The sequence below is a fragment of the Manis pentadactyla genome, chromosome 12, assembly GCF_030020395.1.
Source record: "Manis pentadactyla isolate mManPen7 chromosome 12, mManPen7.hap1, whole genome shotgun sequence".
Lineage (NCBI taxonomy): Eukaryota > Metazoa > Chordata > Mammalia > Pholidota > Manidae > Manis > Manis pentadactyla.
In genome coordinates, this window is record NC_080030.1 from 46,163,346 (window position 1) to 46,180,934 (window position 17,589).

Below are 17,589 nucleotides of genomic sequence, written 5' to 3' on the forward strand. Positions count from 1 at the left end.
TGGACACTTAGGTTGCTTCCATATTTTGCCTGTTGTAAATAATGCAGCAATAAACATAGGAGTGCATGTATCTTCTTGAATCAGAGATATTGTTTTTCTGGGTAAATTCCTAGAATTGGAGCTACTAGCTTGTATGGTATGTCTATTTTTAGGTTTTGAGGAAATTTCATACTGCTTTCCACAGTGGCTGCACCAATTTACATTCCCACCAACAGTATAGGAGGGTTCTCATTTCTCTGAATCCTGTCAGCATTTGTTATTTCCTGTCTTTTGGATAGTGGCCATTCTAATTGGTGTGAGGTGATATCTCATTGTGGTTTTAATTTGCATTTCCCTGGTGATTAGTAATGTGGAGCATCTTTTCATGTGCCTGTTGGTCATCTGTATTTTTTCTTTGGAAAAATGTCTGTTCAGGGCCTCTGTCCATTTTTAAATCAGGTTACTTGTTTTTTTTTAAGGATTATTTAATATATTTTATTTTGTTTCCACATTTTTGGGACTTTAGGCCTGTAATTATTAAGCTATATAGTACTACACTACATTCAGGTAACATCTATATTATATAGTTCGTTTTTTATTGAGACTTCTTTATGTATATTCTGTTTTTTTAGGTGAAGTGTTCTATAGAGATACCTAAAAAAATTACGTTTATACTTAAATTTTTCAAATCCTAGAGATCCTGTGTATTGTGTTTTCAGGTTGATCTGTTGGTTTCTGAGTGGTGTGTATTAAAATACTCACCTATTCATTGTTAACGTATTTATTTTTCCCTGTGGTCTAAAAGTTTTTACTTTTTATTTATTGAAATAGACAGCTATATGTCTATATGTTAGTTACTGTCACATTCACTTGTTTTATTCTTCCTTTTACTTTTATATAACATCTCTCATGAATTCTATGTACTAAGATATTAAAATATCACTAAAACTCTCTCTTGAGTCAACTTCAAACTTTTTGTGACAGTCTGCTTTAAAGTGTCATTTTTAGACTACTTATAGTTGGATCTAATTTTTTATCCAACTTTAAAACTTTATCTTTTTCAATTAATAATCCAGTTGTATTTATTGTAATTTCTGTTAACGTAGGATTTATTTCTGGCATTTTAATTTCATTATTTTATGTCTTTTTTTTTCCAGTGGATAGGTTATGTTTTCTTTTACTGCTTTAAATTACATGCATTGTCCTTCATTTCTTTAACTTAAGGCACATAACAATAAATTTTTATTAATATGGCCTTTTTATAGTTACATAGCTTCTTATAACTCATGTGTAATATAATTCCATCTACATTATATTGTTAGTGGACAGATTAAATTTGCTACATACTTTAAAATCTTGGCACAGAGAAACTGTTCAATAACATCTAAGTTTTCAATGCTAGTTATATACCAGGGACATTGGATATAGAAAGTATTATCCATTGACAATTTTTAGAAATAGAATTGTAATTTACGTTAGATTTTTAGAAGCAGTACCATTGACTAATTCTTTTAAGTGCAAATATACCTGCTGTGGCGTGACAGTATTTTCTTCTATAATTGGCACACTGGTAGTTTCATTTTCCAAGATAGGCTGACCAGTGTCTATTATTGCACTTTCAAGTCTCATCTTAAAGGATTTCTGGCTTCCCAGGGTAGATTTCTTCTTAATGGACATTTCTTGCTCCTTCTTGAAAGAAGCATTACTTGAAAGAATTTGCTTGCTAGCTGAATAAGAGAAATATTACATTTAAACTAAAATATGTGAAATGCTCAGTTATTACTGGCTGTGTTATTTAGTTATATCCAAGGAATAGGTCTATTTGTTTTGTTTTAATGAGATAAAAAACCAACATCACTGGCTTCTTTATTCTGGTATTAAAGAAACTTCTATAATAGTATGTGAATTGCATAGAGCAATGCATATTCAGAGCAACCACTGACTGCTAAAAGATATACAATTCAGCAATTTTTCATTCATTCTGTGCCATTTGAATGACACTAAACTAATGACACACTGTCTGACTTCTTCAGTGTTTAATACTATTTATGTGTGTCATCACACCTATACAAGATCTTAATTTTAATTTTTAATTTCTACATTCATTATTTTGTAATTGACATTTAAGTACTATTGGGTGGAATAAAAATAGAAAAGTTTGGAATTTTACTAATTAATTCATCAAACATATGTGGAGGGAACATAAGTGAATGACAGAGGGAAATTCCAATTCCAGACATAACAGAATAATGGGCATTGGATTTAGTCTCAACTCCATAAAGAATGATAAAAAAAATTGGACAAAATGTATAAAGTAACTGTTTTCAGCTATTAGACAACAGCCAGTACAGGATGTGATCCTTAAGAGAAGGGAAACATACAAGATGATCTCTCCACTCTCTTAGATTTCTGCCTGTGAGCATCTTCTCAACTGTGATACAGGGAAGTAGAGTTTAAACAGCAAACAGCAGTGTTGACAGGATCAGGAAGCACAGATTGGAGTTTGGGGCTCCTGATTCAACTGAAATATGTGAGGCAAGATATCATATAAGAGGCATCTGGACGGCAAAGGAATCCAGAAATACGTGTAGGGATGCCCTAGAGTCTTCTGCGGAATTCTAAACTTCATTTGTACAAATACCTAATAATGCTTATTAGACAACTACTTCTAGAGATTGTGAGTTTAATGGATATTCTGAAGGTTGCACAGTGTTAAGAGACTTTGGAGTTCTGCCCAAATGAAAGAAATTTAATGAACACACAGGGTATTCAGTTGAGACTCAAGAAAGGCTATTTCTTAAGGGTAGAGCTACTCTAACTCTGCAGTAATGAAAACTCTATACTTAACTTACAAAATCTTAGAACTACATCTTGATAGGATTAAGTTATCAATAAACTGCTTGCCAGAACAAAATTCAAAACTCTTAAGATGAAGAGAACATAATCTAGCACCTTAACAATGTAGCATGTGCAATATATAGCACACAATCAATTTGATATATGAAGCAGAAAATGTGACCACAATTTGAGAAAAAAATCAGTAAAAATAACCACATAGATGAAACAGTGATGTTGGCACTAGCAAACAAGGCCTTTAAAGTAGCTATTAAAAAATACTTAAGGATTTAAGAGGAAGCTTTGGCATAATGAAAGAACAAATGGTGAATACCAATGGAATAATGGAATACATAAAGAATCAAAATGAAATTCTAGATCTGACTATATTTAAAATGAAACATTCCTGGGTGGACTTAAAAAGACATTGTCAAATTCAGAAATATATATTAGTAAACTCGAAGATAAATAGAAATGATCTAAATAGGAGAGAAAGGAAAAATTTGAACAGATGCTAAGTGGTCCATGGTAGGATATTGTAGTGGGTGGAATAGTGACCTCTAAAAAGAAATATGTCCATCCAAAACCCCAGAATGTGACCTTATGTGACATAAGGGGGTTTGCAGCTATAATCAAGGGAAGGATCCCCAGATGAGATCAGCCTGGAATAGCGTGGACCCTAAAGCCAAAGACGGACGACCTTAAAATAGACTGTAAAGAAGACACAGAGACACACAGAAAGAAGGCCATGTGAAGACAGAGGCTGAGATTGGCAGGTACGTTGTCACAGACAAGGAATGCCAGCAGCCAGCAAAAGCTGGAGGAAGCAAGAGTGGATTCTCTCATAGGGCCGTAGTTGAAAGTGTGGCTATGAGAACACCTTGATTTAGGATTTCTGCCTTCCAGAACCGTGAGAATAATTTTTTGTTATTTAAGCCACCCAGTTTGTCCTAATGCACTACAGCAGCCCTAGGAAAAAAATATAGGTAAGTATGTGTATTCTTAGTTCTACGTGGAGTTTCTATAAAAATTAAATACTTAGGTATAAATTTAATAAACTGTGTGTAAAATCTATATATTGAAAGTATATACGGCTGAGATAAATTAGAGACTAAAAAAACTAAACTTGAGAGATATACTGTGCTCCTGGATCAGAAAACTCAGTTTTGTTAAGATGCCAATGCTCAAACTCAACACAGTCTCCAACAAAATCTAAAGCTACAATTTTCAAGAATGTGTGGTAATGGACTAAGAGCAGATATTTACATCAAAATAGAGTCTCAAAATAGACCCATGCACACATAGTCAATTTATTTTTGACAAAAATATCAAGGTAATACAATATGGAAAATAGTTGCTTTAGAGTATATAGTACTATAACAATGGGATATCCACATGGGAATAAAAAACCTTGAGCCCCCCCTACCTTACATCATATACAAAAATTAATTCTAGATGGATCATAAAACTGAACATCACTGTTAGGGTTATAAAATTTCTAGGATAAACCATGAAATGAGGCACCAATGACCTTGGATTAGGGAAAGATTTCTTAGATAAAATATAAACTTCACTAGTACTTTTTTTAATGTCAACTTTGATTTTGTCAAAATTAAAAGTTGCTGCACTTCAAAAGTTAAAGAAATAAAAAGAAAGGTCTTAGACTAAGAGATCATATTTGCAAAGCACATAATTGATGAAGCACTTGTATCTGGGAATATATAAAGAAGAAGGACAATCCATTAAAATATGAGTGTATTATGTGAATGGACACTTTATCCAATGAGTTATACATATGGCCAGTAAAGACACTTAAAGAGCTCATTAGCCAGCAAATTTAAACCACAAAGAAACAGCATTGCATACATACCAAAATGACTAAAATAGAAAAACACTGACAATAATAAATATTGGCCAAAATATGGACAAACTAGAACTCTTATATTTTGCCTGGTAGGAGTATAAAATGATAGTTAGGTTTGATTAAATTAGTCTTGGTAAATTAATCCAAGAATCATTCTAAGATAAAACCGAGAGAACTTCTGAGAAGTCTGTTGATCAGAAGTCTGATCAACATAAAACATTTTTTAAAACACAAATAAGTAATGTTTAAAAATATTTACTCAAACATATTCAGAAGACATTTAAAAATTATAAAATTTTTATGCAAAAGTATGCATATATATTTGAAATACTAGATGAAACTCAATTTTTAAATAAAAACATATTGTAAAAATGAAAGTTTGAAAAAAGTAAAAGGTAATTAAAAACAAGTAAAAATTTATTCCCTTGAGAACAGAAGACAAATAGTTTTGAGGGCAAATCTAATAAACTTTAAAAACAAGATTCCTCTATATTTAAATGGCTTCCAAAATGAAAAAGTTTCCAAATTAATTCCAAGAATTTGTCATAATTTTAACTTGAGAATCTGAAAGGAGTGTTGTGTGGTGTACACACAAGAGAGAAAAACACCCCTGGAGGTATTTAGTTACCAATACATTTCAACAAACTAAATAAAATTGCATATTCCTACCCAGAGGGGTATATTAAAACATCATAGATGATAAGTTTTGCTCCAAGAATGATTCAAAATTAAAAAGTAATGAAATGCAAAAGAATAAAATTTGATGATTTCTATAAACAACAACATAGTAATAAACTTCCAGACCCATTCTACATTAAAGTTCTAGCTATCAATAGAAAGAACTCTTAAATTTTATAAAGGACAATTATTAGAAGTCGAGGGGTATATTAAAACATCATAGATGATAAGTTTTGCTCCAAGAATGATTCAAAATTAAAAAGTAATGAAATGCAAAAGAATAAAATTTGATGATTTCTATAAACAACAACATAGTAATAAACTTCCAGACCCATTCTACATTAAAGTTCTAGCTATCAATAGAAAGAACTCTTAAATTTTATAAAGGACAATTATTAGAAGTCAACCACAAACATAATTCTTAATAATAAATACTATAGTCCTTCCCATTTAAGAAAAGGAAATATATCATCTTCACTCTTATGTAACATAGGTTTGGAAGTTCCATCCAATGACACAAATAAGAAAAAAATTACAGTTGTAGGAAGAAATATCAGTTCTCAAAATAAGTAAAATCCCAGTTTTAAAATAAAAATGTGAGAATGAAGATATCAAAGCTAAAATATTAACAGTATTTCCTGGGTAGCATGATTACATGGGATTTCTTGTTCTTTTGTTTGTGATTTTGTTCCAAATATTTAACATTGATCATGTGTTGTTTTTACAGTCAGAATCAAGTTCTGAACTAACTCAATATATATATATATATATATCATATATATATATATATATCTTACAGTATCATTGTTCATTATTTCAGAAATAATTGTTATTAATAGCTCTTGTGACTATTACACTGAAAGTATAACTTCCAAGTTCCTGTTAACTTTAATATGTAGAATACTTTCTAAAAATAATGAATTAGGGCTAAAAGTAATTATTTCAAAATAAAAAAAATGCTGTTTTTATTCATAAATCTATAAAGGCTAATGTAATAAGAATTAAAGTATAACTATAACAAATCTGTTGGTGTTCAGAAACTAATCTGACACACAAATGCAAGTTTTTTAAAGAACATTTTACTTTAATATCAAGTTTCACAGATTTTAATTTTACTCTCTATTTTATCTGAAATAAAACATTTAAAAAATCAGTCAATAAACAAAATTATCTGTTTGTGAATCTAAATAACCAATTTTAAAAGCCATACTTACACTGGGAGCTCAAAGCGTTTTCGCTCTCCATGAAGTTAATTGCTGGGATTATAGCTTGGCCCTTTCCAATGGAGCTAACAATAGTTTCTTCATTTTCTAGGATCTGTAATTTGATGAATACATCTGGTTTGGATGTGTGTGCCTGTATTGTAACAGGATGTGGTAATGCAACTTTAATTGAATACCTATAAAGGAAAACAGTCAACTTTATAACCAATATACTGGTCTTTCCCTCAAGTCAGTAAAGGAAATTGTAATTTGCTGATATGACAATCTACAAGTAAAACCACTTTGTAAAGTCCACTAAAATTGTGGGAATACTACTGCTATTATAGGTTTTGGCAAAAGATCCCATATGGTATGGCAAAATGAAATAAGTATAGGACATTTATTATCATCAAATCCCAAACAGAAAACATAATGTTTTAACACAAGTCTGTTAATGCCATTTTTCTTAAAGTGCTTCAAAGCCAATTTCATTGCTGCTAAGGTAAAATCTGAATCTCTTGCCTTATGAGGCCCTTCAGGAAAAGACTCTGCTGACCTCTTTGACCTTACCACTTGCCATAGCCTCCTAGAACCCCACTTTGCACACAAAGGTCTTCAGTTCCCTGAAAGGTCACATACTCTTTAATTTCTGGACTTTCACATGTGTGGTCAAGCAGTTCCCTCCTCTTCCCTCCAGCTCAGGTTGACAGTTTAGGACCAGCTTCCAGGACTGATTTTTAGGTGTTAGGTTAAATATGACTTCTTAGTCTATTAGTGGCCCTGCTATGTGATATGGTGGAGTCTTATCATAGTATCACAATTGTTATTTTTAATTAGTGGTATGTTTCTTTCTTCTCTCCTTTATTTTTCTTGCTTTCTTTCTAATAAGCAATATATAAATATATGACAGGAAGCAGACAGATTGAAAAGAGAACGCTTCACCTTTCATGTCCTTGGCTTGTGTTGGCTTTCAGTATTTTCTCTGAACTTTTACCCACACATAAAATACATAAACAAAAACATAAGAAAATATACATGTGATATACTTTATATATTGTTCTGTAATCTAATTTTATTGCTGATTATTTTTAATTACAAAAATGTATGCAAAGTTTTTAAATGGAAAAGGTTTTATAGTACAAATAAATAAGAATTATCTTAGGAAAATAAGAATTATCTGAAGAAAATCAACCAGAATACAATAAATTATAATTTGTTAAATAAAACACATATTATCTTAGGGACTCTGGCATCTTACTACACTGATGGACAGCGACTGCAATGGGGCATGGGGGGGACTTGATAATAAGGGTGAATGTAATAACCACATTGTTTTTCTAGTGAAACCTTCATAAGAGTGTGTATCAATGATAACTTAATAAATAAAAAAAAAGCACTACTACCACAAAGCTTGGAAAGGCCAAGTACAGAAGTAGTGTATACTTAGGAAATATGCCAAAATATGCCAAAGTATTTATCAATAAAGCAATAGGGTATAGTACTCATAATTCTTCAAAGCCAAAATAGAAACACATATTATCAAAAAGACTTAGGTTTTCTTTTTGAAAACCAACCTACCAATATACATGGAGTATTTAAAACATAATCTTTTAAAATAACAAATCCTTGGACAATAATCAGGAATTTACTTTAATATTTATAATAAAATACATGATCAAATCTTTATTAAGACTGTAGAAATGGAAATTTTACAACAATAAAGAACTGCCAATAACCAAGTAAATTGTATATTCTTTTTCATGGTTAGTAATTATTAGGAAGTTACTTACATTACAAAATGCCTTAATGACATTGGGAAATGCTCACACTATAATGTTATGTAAAAATGGTTAGATTATAATACTTTAATTATGTTATGATTTTAATAATGTTAAACTGTGGCTAGAAGAAAATACAACAGAATACTAATAATAATTGTTTCTAGGTTGATTATGGGTGACTTTTATTTCCTTAATAATATCTTTAGTTCTCAATTTACTGTGTAGAACAATATAAGAAAAATATAAGTATTTTAACAACACATTTGACAACAACAAATATTTAACAAAGGGCAATTACATATCAAGCATGTAGCAATATGTCTTGTATTGATAAGACATGGTTCCTGCTTTCAATAAATATTAATTCTCATAGAAGTCAGTGTGAAATTAATCAATAAAATTTGGACAGGGCTATAGAAATATGAATGGGACCAACTATTTATATTTGGAGGTTTAAGCACAAAGGATTTGACTGTTGCAATCGTTGTTTAAAGTGATGGATTTTGCTAGGTGGAAAAATGGAGACAAGATACATCAAAATAAGAGAAAAAGATGAGCAAAATAAAATTACATTGCCTATATGTTGGGAGAAGGTGCTTAACTCTGTCAAGAGAAAGCACTGTGTGTTCGGTGGCTGGGCAAGAGTGTTGAATGCCATGCTTTGTGGTTTGGATTCTATTCTGTAGCCAATAGGAAGTTTTCAGAGATTTAAAGAAGGTAAATTGCATATTTAAATGTGTGTGTTTCAAAGGGAACTACTATAGTCGTAAATAATGTATATGTAAGTGAATAAGGACAAAGACACCAAGAGTTAAAAAAGGGAATATAATGGAGTCATGGATTCTAGAAACAGTATTTCTACCGACAAGATATAATGAGGTCCTGAAGTAATGGAGGACATTGAGGGTAGAGAGGAGGTCATAGAGATGAGAAGTATGTCAGAATTAGAATCAAACGGGCTGATTAATGAGAAGGAACCTAGTCCATGATGAGGCTATTCATGGAGAATGCACAGATAATCATGTAAAGAAAGTTGAGTTGGCAGATAAGAAGAAACCCTCATGAGAGGCTAGTCAGAACTGGGGCAGAACAAGGAGAGAGCAACAAGAGGAAAGATTGCTATAGGCTAGATCCCATGTAACACCTATGTAAACACATTACTCTCTAACTTAGTTATTTCCAAAAGAGTGTAGAAATCAAAATCCAAAATTTACTTAGGATTTTGTGGCCAACTTTTACTATAAAAAACATTAATATTTAAATTAAAATATTTAATATCTAATTTAAAGTAAAATACTTAATAAAATAAAAATATTAATATTTTTAAAAGAATGCATTTCTCCTCCATCATATACTTATACCTGAACAGAATTTTCTTATCATTGGGTATGTAGTAATCTCTGATTTCCTTTACGGCAAAAGCATTGCATGCATTGTCTCGAGAGAGGCAGGGGAGTGGATGATAAGGACCGATGAGGCGCAATTTCCAGTGTGAAGATGGTACATATGCGTCACCAGTAAATGCTTCAGCCACTAATGTGTATCCTTTCTAAAGGAAAGAAGAGTTACACAGAAGTAAGTTACATTGTTACTGGTCTCTCAAATGTACAATATATGGTTTCACAGTACTAAAATGCTTTATTATCTTGATATACATAAAGATCCCAAGATCTCTTGATACATGGCAAATCACAAGCATTATGTTTTGAAATCCCTCTTAGAAAGTGCCATCTTACATGTTTTCAGAGAAAAATAACTCTAACAGTTTTGTTTGTGCGGTTCCCTAGCTACAAAACAAAGTGCTGAACTATGGTAGATGATTGCTATGTTTTCTAATTCTTATAATGCTTTCTAAGGCAGATTTATATTCATGCTTCATCCTAGAGTAGCCCTCTTGCTTCCTACTTGATTCCCTCTCTTCTCAGAATCATCTAAGTACAAGATGAAAAAAGCAGAAGACTTAATGCAAATGTAGTTCTCTTAGGATGGCAATTGACAGGTAAAGCTATCAAATTAACATTAGATTTGTTCCACAGATCCCAGATGAAGTCAACAGATCTTTGACAAAAGAGCAGAGACACCAAAGACAGTCTTTTTAATAATTGTTCTTGGAAAAGTGGACATCCACAAGCAAAAAAAGATGCATCTATACATTAGACCTACACCCTTCAAAAAATTAACTCAAAATGGATTACAGAACTAAATGTAAAATACAAAGCTATAAAAATACTAGAAAATAACAGGAGAAAGTCTAGATGACCTTGGGTATGACAATGACTTTTTAGATACAATACCAAAAATACAACAAGACAAAGAATGGAAGATAACATTTGCAAAAGACACATATGATAAAGGACTGTTATCCAAAATATACAAAAAAAAACTCTTAAAACTTAACAATAAGAAAACAACAGCCTGATTTAAAAAATGAGTCAAAGATTTTAACAGATGTCTCACTAAAGAAGATATGGCATATAAGAAGGTGAAAAGATGCCCCACATCATATGTCATCAGAAAAACTTAAACAATAAGACACCATTACACACCTATTGAATGGTCAAATCCAGAACACTGACAATACCAAATGCTGACACAGATATGGGGCAACAGGGATTTGCATTCATTGATGGTGGGAATGAAAAATGGCATAAACACTCTAAATGATGGTTTGGCATTTTCTTACAAAATTAAACATATTCTTACTATACAATTCAGCAATCCTGTTCCTTGGTATTTAACCAAAGGAATTGAAAAGTTACGTCCACACAAAAACCCATACACAGATATTTATAGCCACTTCATTCATAATTGCCAAAACTTGGCAGCAACCAATATGTCCTTCAGTAGGTGAGTGGGTAAATAAACTGTGGTACATCCAGACAATGGAATATTATTCAATGCTAAAGAAAAATAAGCCATTAAGCCTTACAAAACAAGAATGAACCTTAAATGCATGTTTTTAAGAGAAAGAAGCCAGTCTTAAAGGCTACATAGTATTTAATTCCAACTTTATGACAGTCTGGAAAAGGCAAAATTATGGAAACAGAATAGATCAGTGATTTCCAGGGGGTGGGGAAGGGAGATGAGTAGGTGAATCATAGAGGATCTTTAAAGCAGTGGTAATAGTCTTTAGCATAATAATGGATAAATGTCACCTTACATTTGTCCAAAACCACAGAATATACAACACTGATAATGAACCATAATGTGAACTATGGACTTCAGGTGATTATGATATGATTGATTAGGATGCTCAATTGTAATAAATTATAATGTAAATCCTGAGAGTTGTTTTTTCTAAGGCAAGTTTTTTTTAATTGCCAAGGCACCTTTTCAAAAAGGCATCCACTTCAAAGATAGCTGTCTATCTCAAATAAACACACTGCCAGCCACTTGCCTAGGTAAAAAGTCAGCCACTTCCCCACATTGATGCTCCTTTGTTTTAGAAACCTTGGTTGATTTCAACAAATGGCCATTTGGGCCACTTGTCTTTTCTCATCCCCATGCTTTAAATTCCCACTCTTAGGTTTCAAATTCACCAATAAAGAGTGAACTCATGAAAGTCTAGACTCCTACCCTTGACTCTAATAAGAGCAGAATCCCAGCTCTCTCTCTTTACCTGTGACCTCACTGTGTGGTTCCAGGTGTGCTGTGAAATTTCCAGAACTTACAAGTAATAAAACTCTGTATTTTCAAAGTTTCCTGATGGTTGTTGATGAAAGGCACCCTGCAAGCATAATAAGAACCACAAGGGCCAGTCCAACCACAACACTGACTATTGATAGGGTGAGACAGGCACAAAACACAATGTACCACCCTGGGAGAGGCAGCACCTGTGTAGAGGCAGGGGAATCTCTGTACTTTCCTGTCGATCTTGCTGTGAACCTAAAACCACTCTAAAAAATAGTCTTATTCAAAAACAGAAAACAAAAACAAAAACCTAAAACAACTTAAAAGAGCTATTAGTTTTTTCATGGACTTAATAAAATTTTTGTTTATCCTTCACTCCTATAAACCAGTTAGTACTCATTAGATAGGTTGTCTTAATTTATACAAAATAAATAGAGTCATGGGCTGAAACAAACCTCAGAAGTCAATTACAACCACAATTCAACGACAAGCCATACAGCTAAAAAATGAAAGATCAGAGCTAAAACAGATCTCCCGGTTTCCAGGGCAGGTATACACCATCTTTTCTCATGCTTTCTTTCTTAGAGAAAATGACCAAAAACATCACAGTAAGATTCAAAGGAATAGAGAGACAACACGATGTGAGTGGAACATCAGAGACAAGGGCCTATCATTCAGCAGGAGCAATGTGCCAAGTGTTTCTGACCTGGGGAGGAATCTGTGTAGCTCTAGAAAAGACTGGGACTGGTGGGTGGTGAGTGGCTGTGTAATCATGATCTTCGGAAATATTTATGAATGGAATAAAAACCTGGTGCAAAACCGAGACAATCGCTTGGTTCAGGAACAGAACTAAACGAGGTCTTTAGCTCCACTTCCATTTTAAGGGTTTGTATGATTTGATGATTTTAGTAATGAGAATGCCTAATATTTTCCTTTTGCCATATTTTCTTTAGAGAGAAGAAAGTAGAGGGCTGAGAGGTGAATGTTCGAGCATTCACATTAGGTACCTCCTGCTATCAAATACATGGGACATCTGTAGAGACCAGGACCCTATTACTCTGTTAAGTAGATTGAAAATATGTCTGCTCTGCCTTCTCCTGGAGCGTCAGTAAGACCCCGCCTTCTCATTGCCATCCTATATACGGGGAGGACAAATTTTGCTCCTACCTTATTCTTGGTATAAAGATAAGGTGCCACTTTTTGGAACACCGTAGGCACCTGTTCCATAGTGTCATTGTTAACAACGTGGAGCATACAGACTGGAAGTGTAGTATACACTTTAGGAACCAAAATCATATCTTGAGGAACCAAAAATGTTTCTCTGTAATTACAAAGGCATGAACTTTGACATGAATCACAAAGAAAGGTTTTAAATTAGGTTTGACGTTAAGAACTAAAAACATTAAAGTTCTAAGTAACTACATGGTGTACATATTGTTTTCTTCTAAAAATTATTATTAATACACTATTTTGTCATGAAACTGCAAGCCCTTTAAGAAATCTTATTTTATAAGCAATTTGAAACTTGTACCTAATATGCTGTTCCTTGGAAATGAAATGTTTTCTTTCTATACTTAAAGCATAAAGGAGTGGCTCAAACATCAATGTATTATGCTTATCATACTCATACAAAGTTCTAATAAACTTCACATTCTTCACATTTCATTTAAAGGCATGGATAAAATTTCTATAATATCTCATTTATGCATAGCAGATGTGGAAGCTATTTTAACTAAGTTGTGAAAACAACCTAAAAGTTCTTACTTTCACTACTGTCATAACTAAAACTCTGTACATATGAATATTGCATGCCATTTAAAGGTGACATCATTTGCCAATATATGATATCCTCACCTGAATACTATAAACCAACTATTTGGTGGCTGGTCTGCATAAGTCACAGTATAATCAGCAAAAGCAAGCTTAGTTTCTTCATCTTGATAGCATGGATAGGATTCAATAGATTTACACTTGCTTTTAAACATGAGTCTAGAAATGTAAAAATAATTTAAGTATGGCAAAACAACTTTTAAAATACATTTTATTTACACAAAGAAATGGGGAAAAAAATAACATAAAATATATTGCAGCCTTTTGTTGGCCAGACTGAGCCCAAAGGGGCAGGAAGCTATGGGGCTCATGGTACCTGGTACCAAGGTAGGGGGCCCATTCCAGGTCAGCCACAAAAGATGACTCTCAAAGGTACCCAAAATTATCTGAAGTTTTCAGTCAAGGGAGAACCGAGTTCATGACTGAGAGAGTAATTGCCGGATAGGTGGGAAATCAGCCCCAGAGTTAAAGTTACAAGAGTAGGAAAAGTAGAAGCAGTCAAACCAGCAATAAAACTGGGTGGGAGCCACTGAAGCTCTGGGATTGGTGTAGAGAATCAACACTAGAATGCAGTGTAAAGTAAGGAATGGATTCGGAAAACTAGATTTAAATAAATAAATAAATAAACTAAGGCCGTGAAAGGGGAAAAATGCCAGTTTTCCTTCTGCATGATTTCTGGGGCATGAGGAGTGGTGCGTGCAACTGGTGAGAATGATGACGGGCTGAGGTGTCTCAGTGTCTGTTCCCTGGAGGGCTGTGGCATACTATTCCAGAACCTGATGGAAGGGATGTGAGGGAACCTGTGGGTCCCATCCTCCCAGTCTGCCAGGAACTGGACCTAGCTCTAGTAGCACAGGAACTTAGGGTTTTTTGATATAATGTCTCTGATATCACCTTGGAAGCAAGCCTTAATGGACATAGAAAATAGTCCTCTTTAGAGGTACACACAGAGCTGGTGGTGTTGACTTTCAGAAGGCAGATGGTTTAGTTGTACTGCCAGTGGGAAGAACAAAGCCATGGAGATTCTCATGGAGGGTAGGATTTACACGCTATATTTGATCATTCGTCTTTGGTGGTGGGTGGAAATTGATAGGTTTATACTTGGAAGGATTTTAAGCTTTTTAAAACAGTCACAAGAACAAAAACTGACTCTATAACCTGGTTTGCCTGGGGTCATCCTAGTATATGTTCATATCCTGGCATAATTATTAGTAGTGCTCTCTCTATGTTACTATCCAAAATCAGAGGATGAACTGTCTGATCACCCTAGCTAGGAACTATAATGTGGTGGTGTGTTTATGCAGAGCATCTCTGCCAATCATCTGGGGGCTGGCCTAAGCTAAACGAGGTGCTCGCTGGGCCACCCCAGCACTAAGCAGGCCACCTACGGAATTGACTGTAATGAGACCCACTGCCATTCTAAGATGAGGGACGGAGTCAGAGGCTTTCCAGGCTATCACTGCTCCCATCCCACCTTCTACACTTTTTCATATGCCTCAGGAAATTCTAATGAATATGGGACCATCAACATCTGATATACCATGTGGAATATCTTGAATGATTTAGAGAGAATCCCTGACAGACTTGATTTTTTTTTTAAATTTTGGATCCTAGGACAGAGAGAAAGTTATATTGGTAAACTGAGCCTTGCCCCAAGTTTGACTTGAAATTCTGACCCTAAAGCTGTGAGAATACGAGGCTAGGCCCCAGGACCTCAAAGTTCCCCATGTAGTAATAATAACAATATCTGTAATAGTTCATGTTCTGGAATGGCTCAGTCTGTATTGTGCTAAATAATTTCCCTGTGTTACCTTTATTTATCTTCACAGCTTTATAAAGGACTAGCACTATGATGTAGATATTATTATCCTTGTATTAAAAATGAAAAAAAATTGAAGTTCAGAGAGGATAAGAAATTACTCCAGTTCATACATCTGATAATTAGTAAAGCTGGGGTTAATATTAGATCTTATACCAAACAATGTGCTCTTGGCCTTATAATGAAGACCTGCTAGGAAGAGACACTCCTACTATTTAAGTATAAATATCAGTTAGACTTGTCAGTTTCATCTGTCCAATAGACTCAGCTGTTGAACTCAAACTATTGAATGCCCTCTGTATTAGGCATGGACAAGTTCTGGGTAATGCTCTTGGCTACGGTGGAAAGATCACACGGAACGCAAGGCCAGCTCCCAGAGAGACTTCTGCCTGCGTTTCAAATAAACCTCTCTAGTGAACTTATCCGACACTCTAATAGGGGAATTCATGGTTTTAGCACATCATTTACACGAAAATGAGGCATAGTTTCTGATCTTGGGATCTTCCCCAGAATTCAGAAGCAGAATGGAGAAGGAGGGTTGTGCTTTCTGTATGCATCCATGCAACTGGAATCTTAAGCAAAAGAGCACCTCTTTAGAGAACAGTTCTGGAGTAAAGTTAATCGTGGTGAATTAAGAAGCAATAAGAGTATCTGTGCACCCGAATTGGGAGAGATGAGTGAAGTACTCATTCTCAGGGTTAGACAAGGACAGATTTAGAGTCTATCATTATTTGAAATTTTGATCATTTGGTTCATCATGGAATTTTTTCATTAATTTTAGGTTAAGTTTTTATGTGTTTTTGTAATCTTCTATATGTGTGTTGCTTATAAATAATAATTCAATTGTTATTTTTATATTGACCTTGTTTCCAGCAAATTCCTTAATTGTCTTCTTCATTTTAATAATTTTTATGTATTTTTTTGGCATTTTCTACATACACAATTATATCATTGATAATAAAAAAATATATATATATATAATTATTTACTCCCTTCAAATCATAATGACTTTTATTTTGTTTTGTTTCTTTTTCCCCCTTCTTGGAACTCCAGGATTATCTTGAATAGAGTTGTTGGACAGGATATTTGTCCCATTCCCAAACTCAAGGAAAAGCCTTCAAAATTTCACAACTAATCATGTTTGTAGCAGTTTTTTAATACTGTGTATTTTAATGTATTAAGGAAGGTCTTCTCTAATCCTAGCTTGCTAATTTTTTTAAAATTTAGAATGTGTGTTAAATTTTATCAAATGATTTTTCTGAATCTGTCCAGAGGACCAAATTTGTCCCTTTTTCCTATGAATGTGCTGACTTAAAATGACAAATTTTCTATTTAAACCACCATTGCATGTCCCAGAGTGCTAAGAGAGTTATAAGGTACTATCCTTTTAATTCCAATTTTGAGTTCTAATATTTTATCACATACTTTTTGGGTCTAATTTCAAAAGGGTGATTGGTTTGCAATTTCATTTATTTCACTGTCCTCATTGAGTTACTTTTCATCAAGGTTTTGAGGTGATAAATGTTTCCACTTTTTCAATTCTCTGGAAGATGTGTAAGATTAATTTTATTATTTCTTCTTAAATTTACTAGTTGATCTATTTGCATATTGCTAGAGAATAGGGCATGCCTTCTTGTCCTATTAGAGTTTCATCTAAATTATTACTTTTGCCATTTCTATAATAATCCTAGAATTTTAGGACTCTTTAAAACCTTTTACTCAACTTCTGCAGTTTGCATTGCACAGGTCATGAATTTACTGCTACACATAGCTATTAGTCTGATTGTCCTTTGCAGATAGTATCTATTATTCCTCTGGTGCTTTGAATGGTTTTCTTTTGCCCTTTGGTTTTCAATAGTTTGACTATGATGAGTCTAGGTGTGCTTTTCTTCACGTTCTACATGGCGTCTACAGGCAGAGTCTCTTGAAAATCTGAGTGGATGCACATTATCAGTTTAAAGTTCTCAGCTA

The 17,589-nt window shown here is 33.5% G+C and overlaps 1 protein-coding gene across 6 annotated transcripts in view; it reads right to left on the reverse strand.

Annotated features, from left to right (window-relative positions):
• ADGB (androglobin) overlaps positions 1–17,589 on the reverse strand; it is a 175,165-nt gene that overhangs the window by 47,391 nt on the left and 110,185 nt on the right. For 5 of the 6 annotated variants that reach the window (XM_057489120.1, XM_057489121.1, XM_036906895.2 and 2 more), the window contains exons 23-27: positions 13,824–13,958; positions 13,137–13,290; positions 9,701–9,888; positions 6,571–6,755; positions 1,507–1,706 (exon numbers count right to left, since the gene is read on the reverse strand). In XM_057489120.1, coding sequence (XP_057345103.1) covers positions 1,507–1,706; positions 6,571–6,755; positions 9,701–9,888; positions 13,137–13,290; positions 13,824–13,958 — 862 coding nt within the window. The remainder of the gene's footprint in view (positions 1–1,506; positions 1,707–6,570; positions 6,756–9,700; positions 9,889–13,136; positions 13,291–13,823; positions 13,959–17,589) is intronic. The other variant, XM_057489119.1, reaches the window with a different exon arrangement.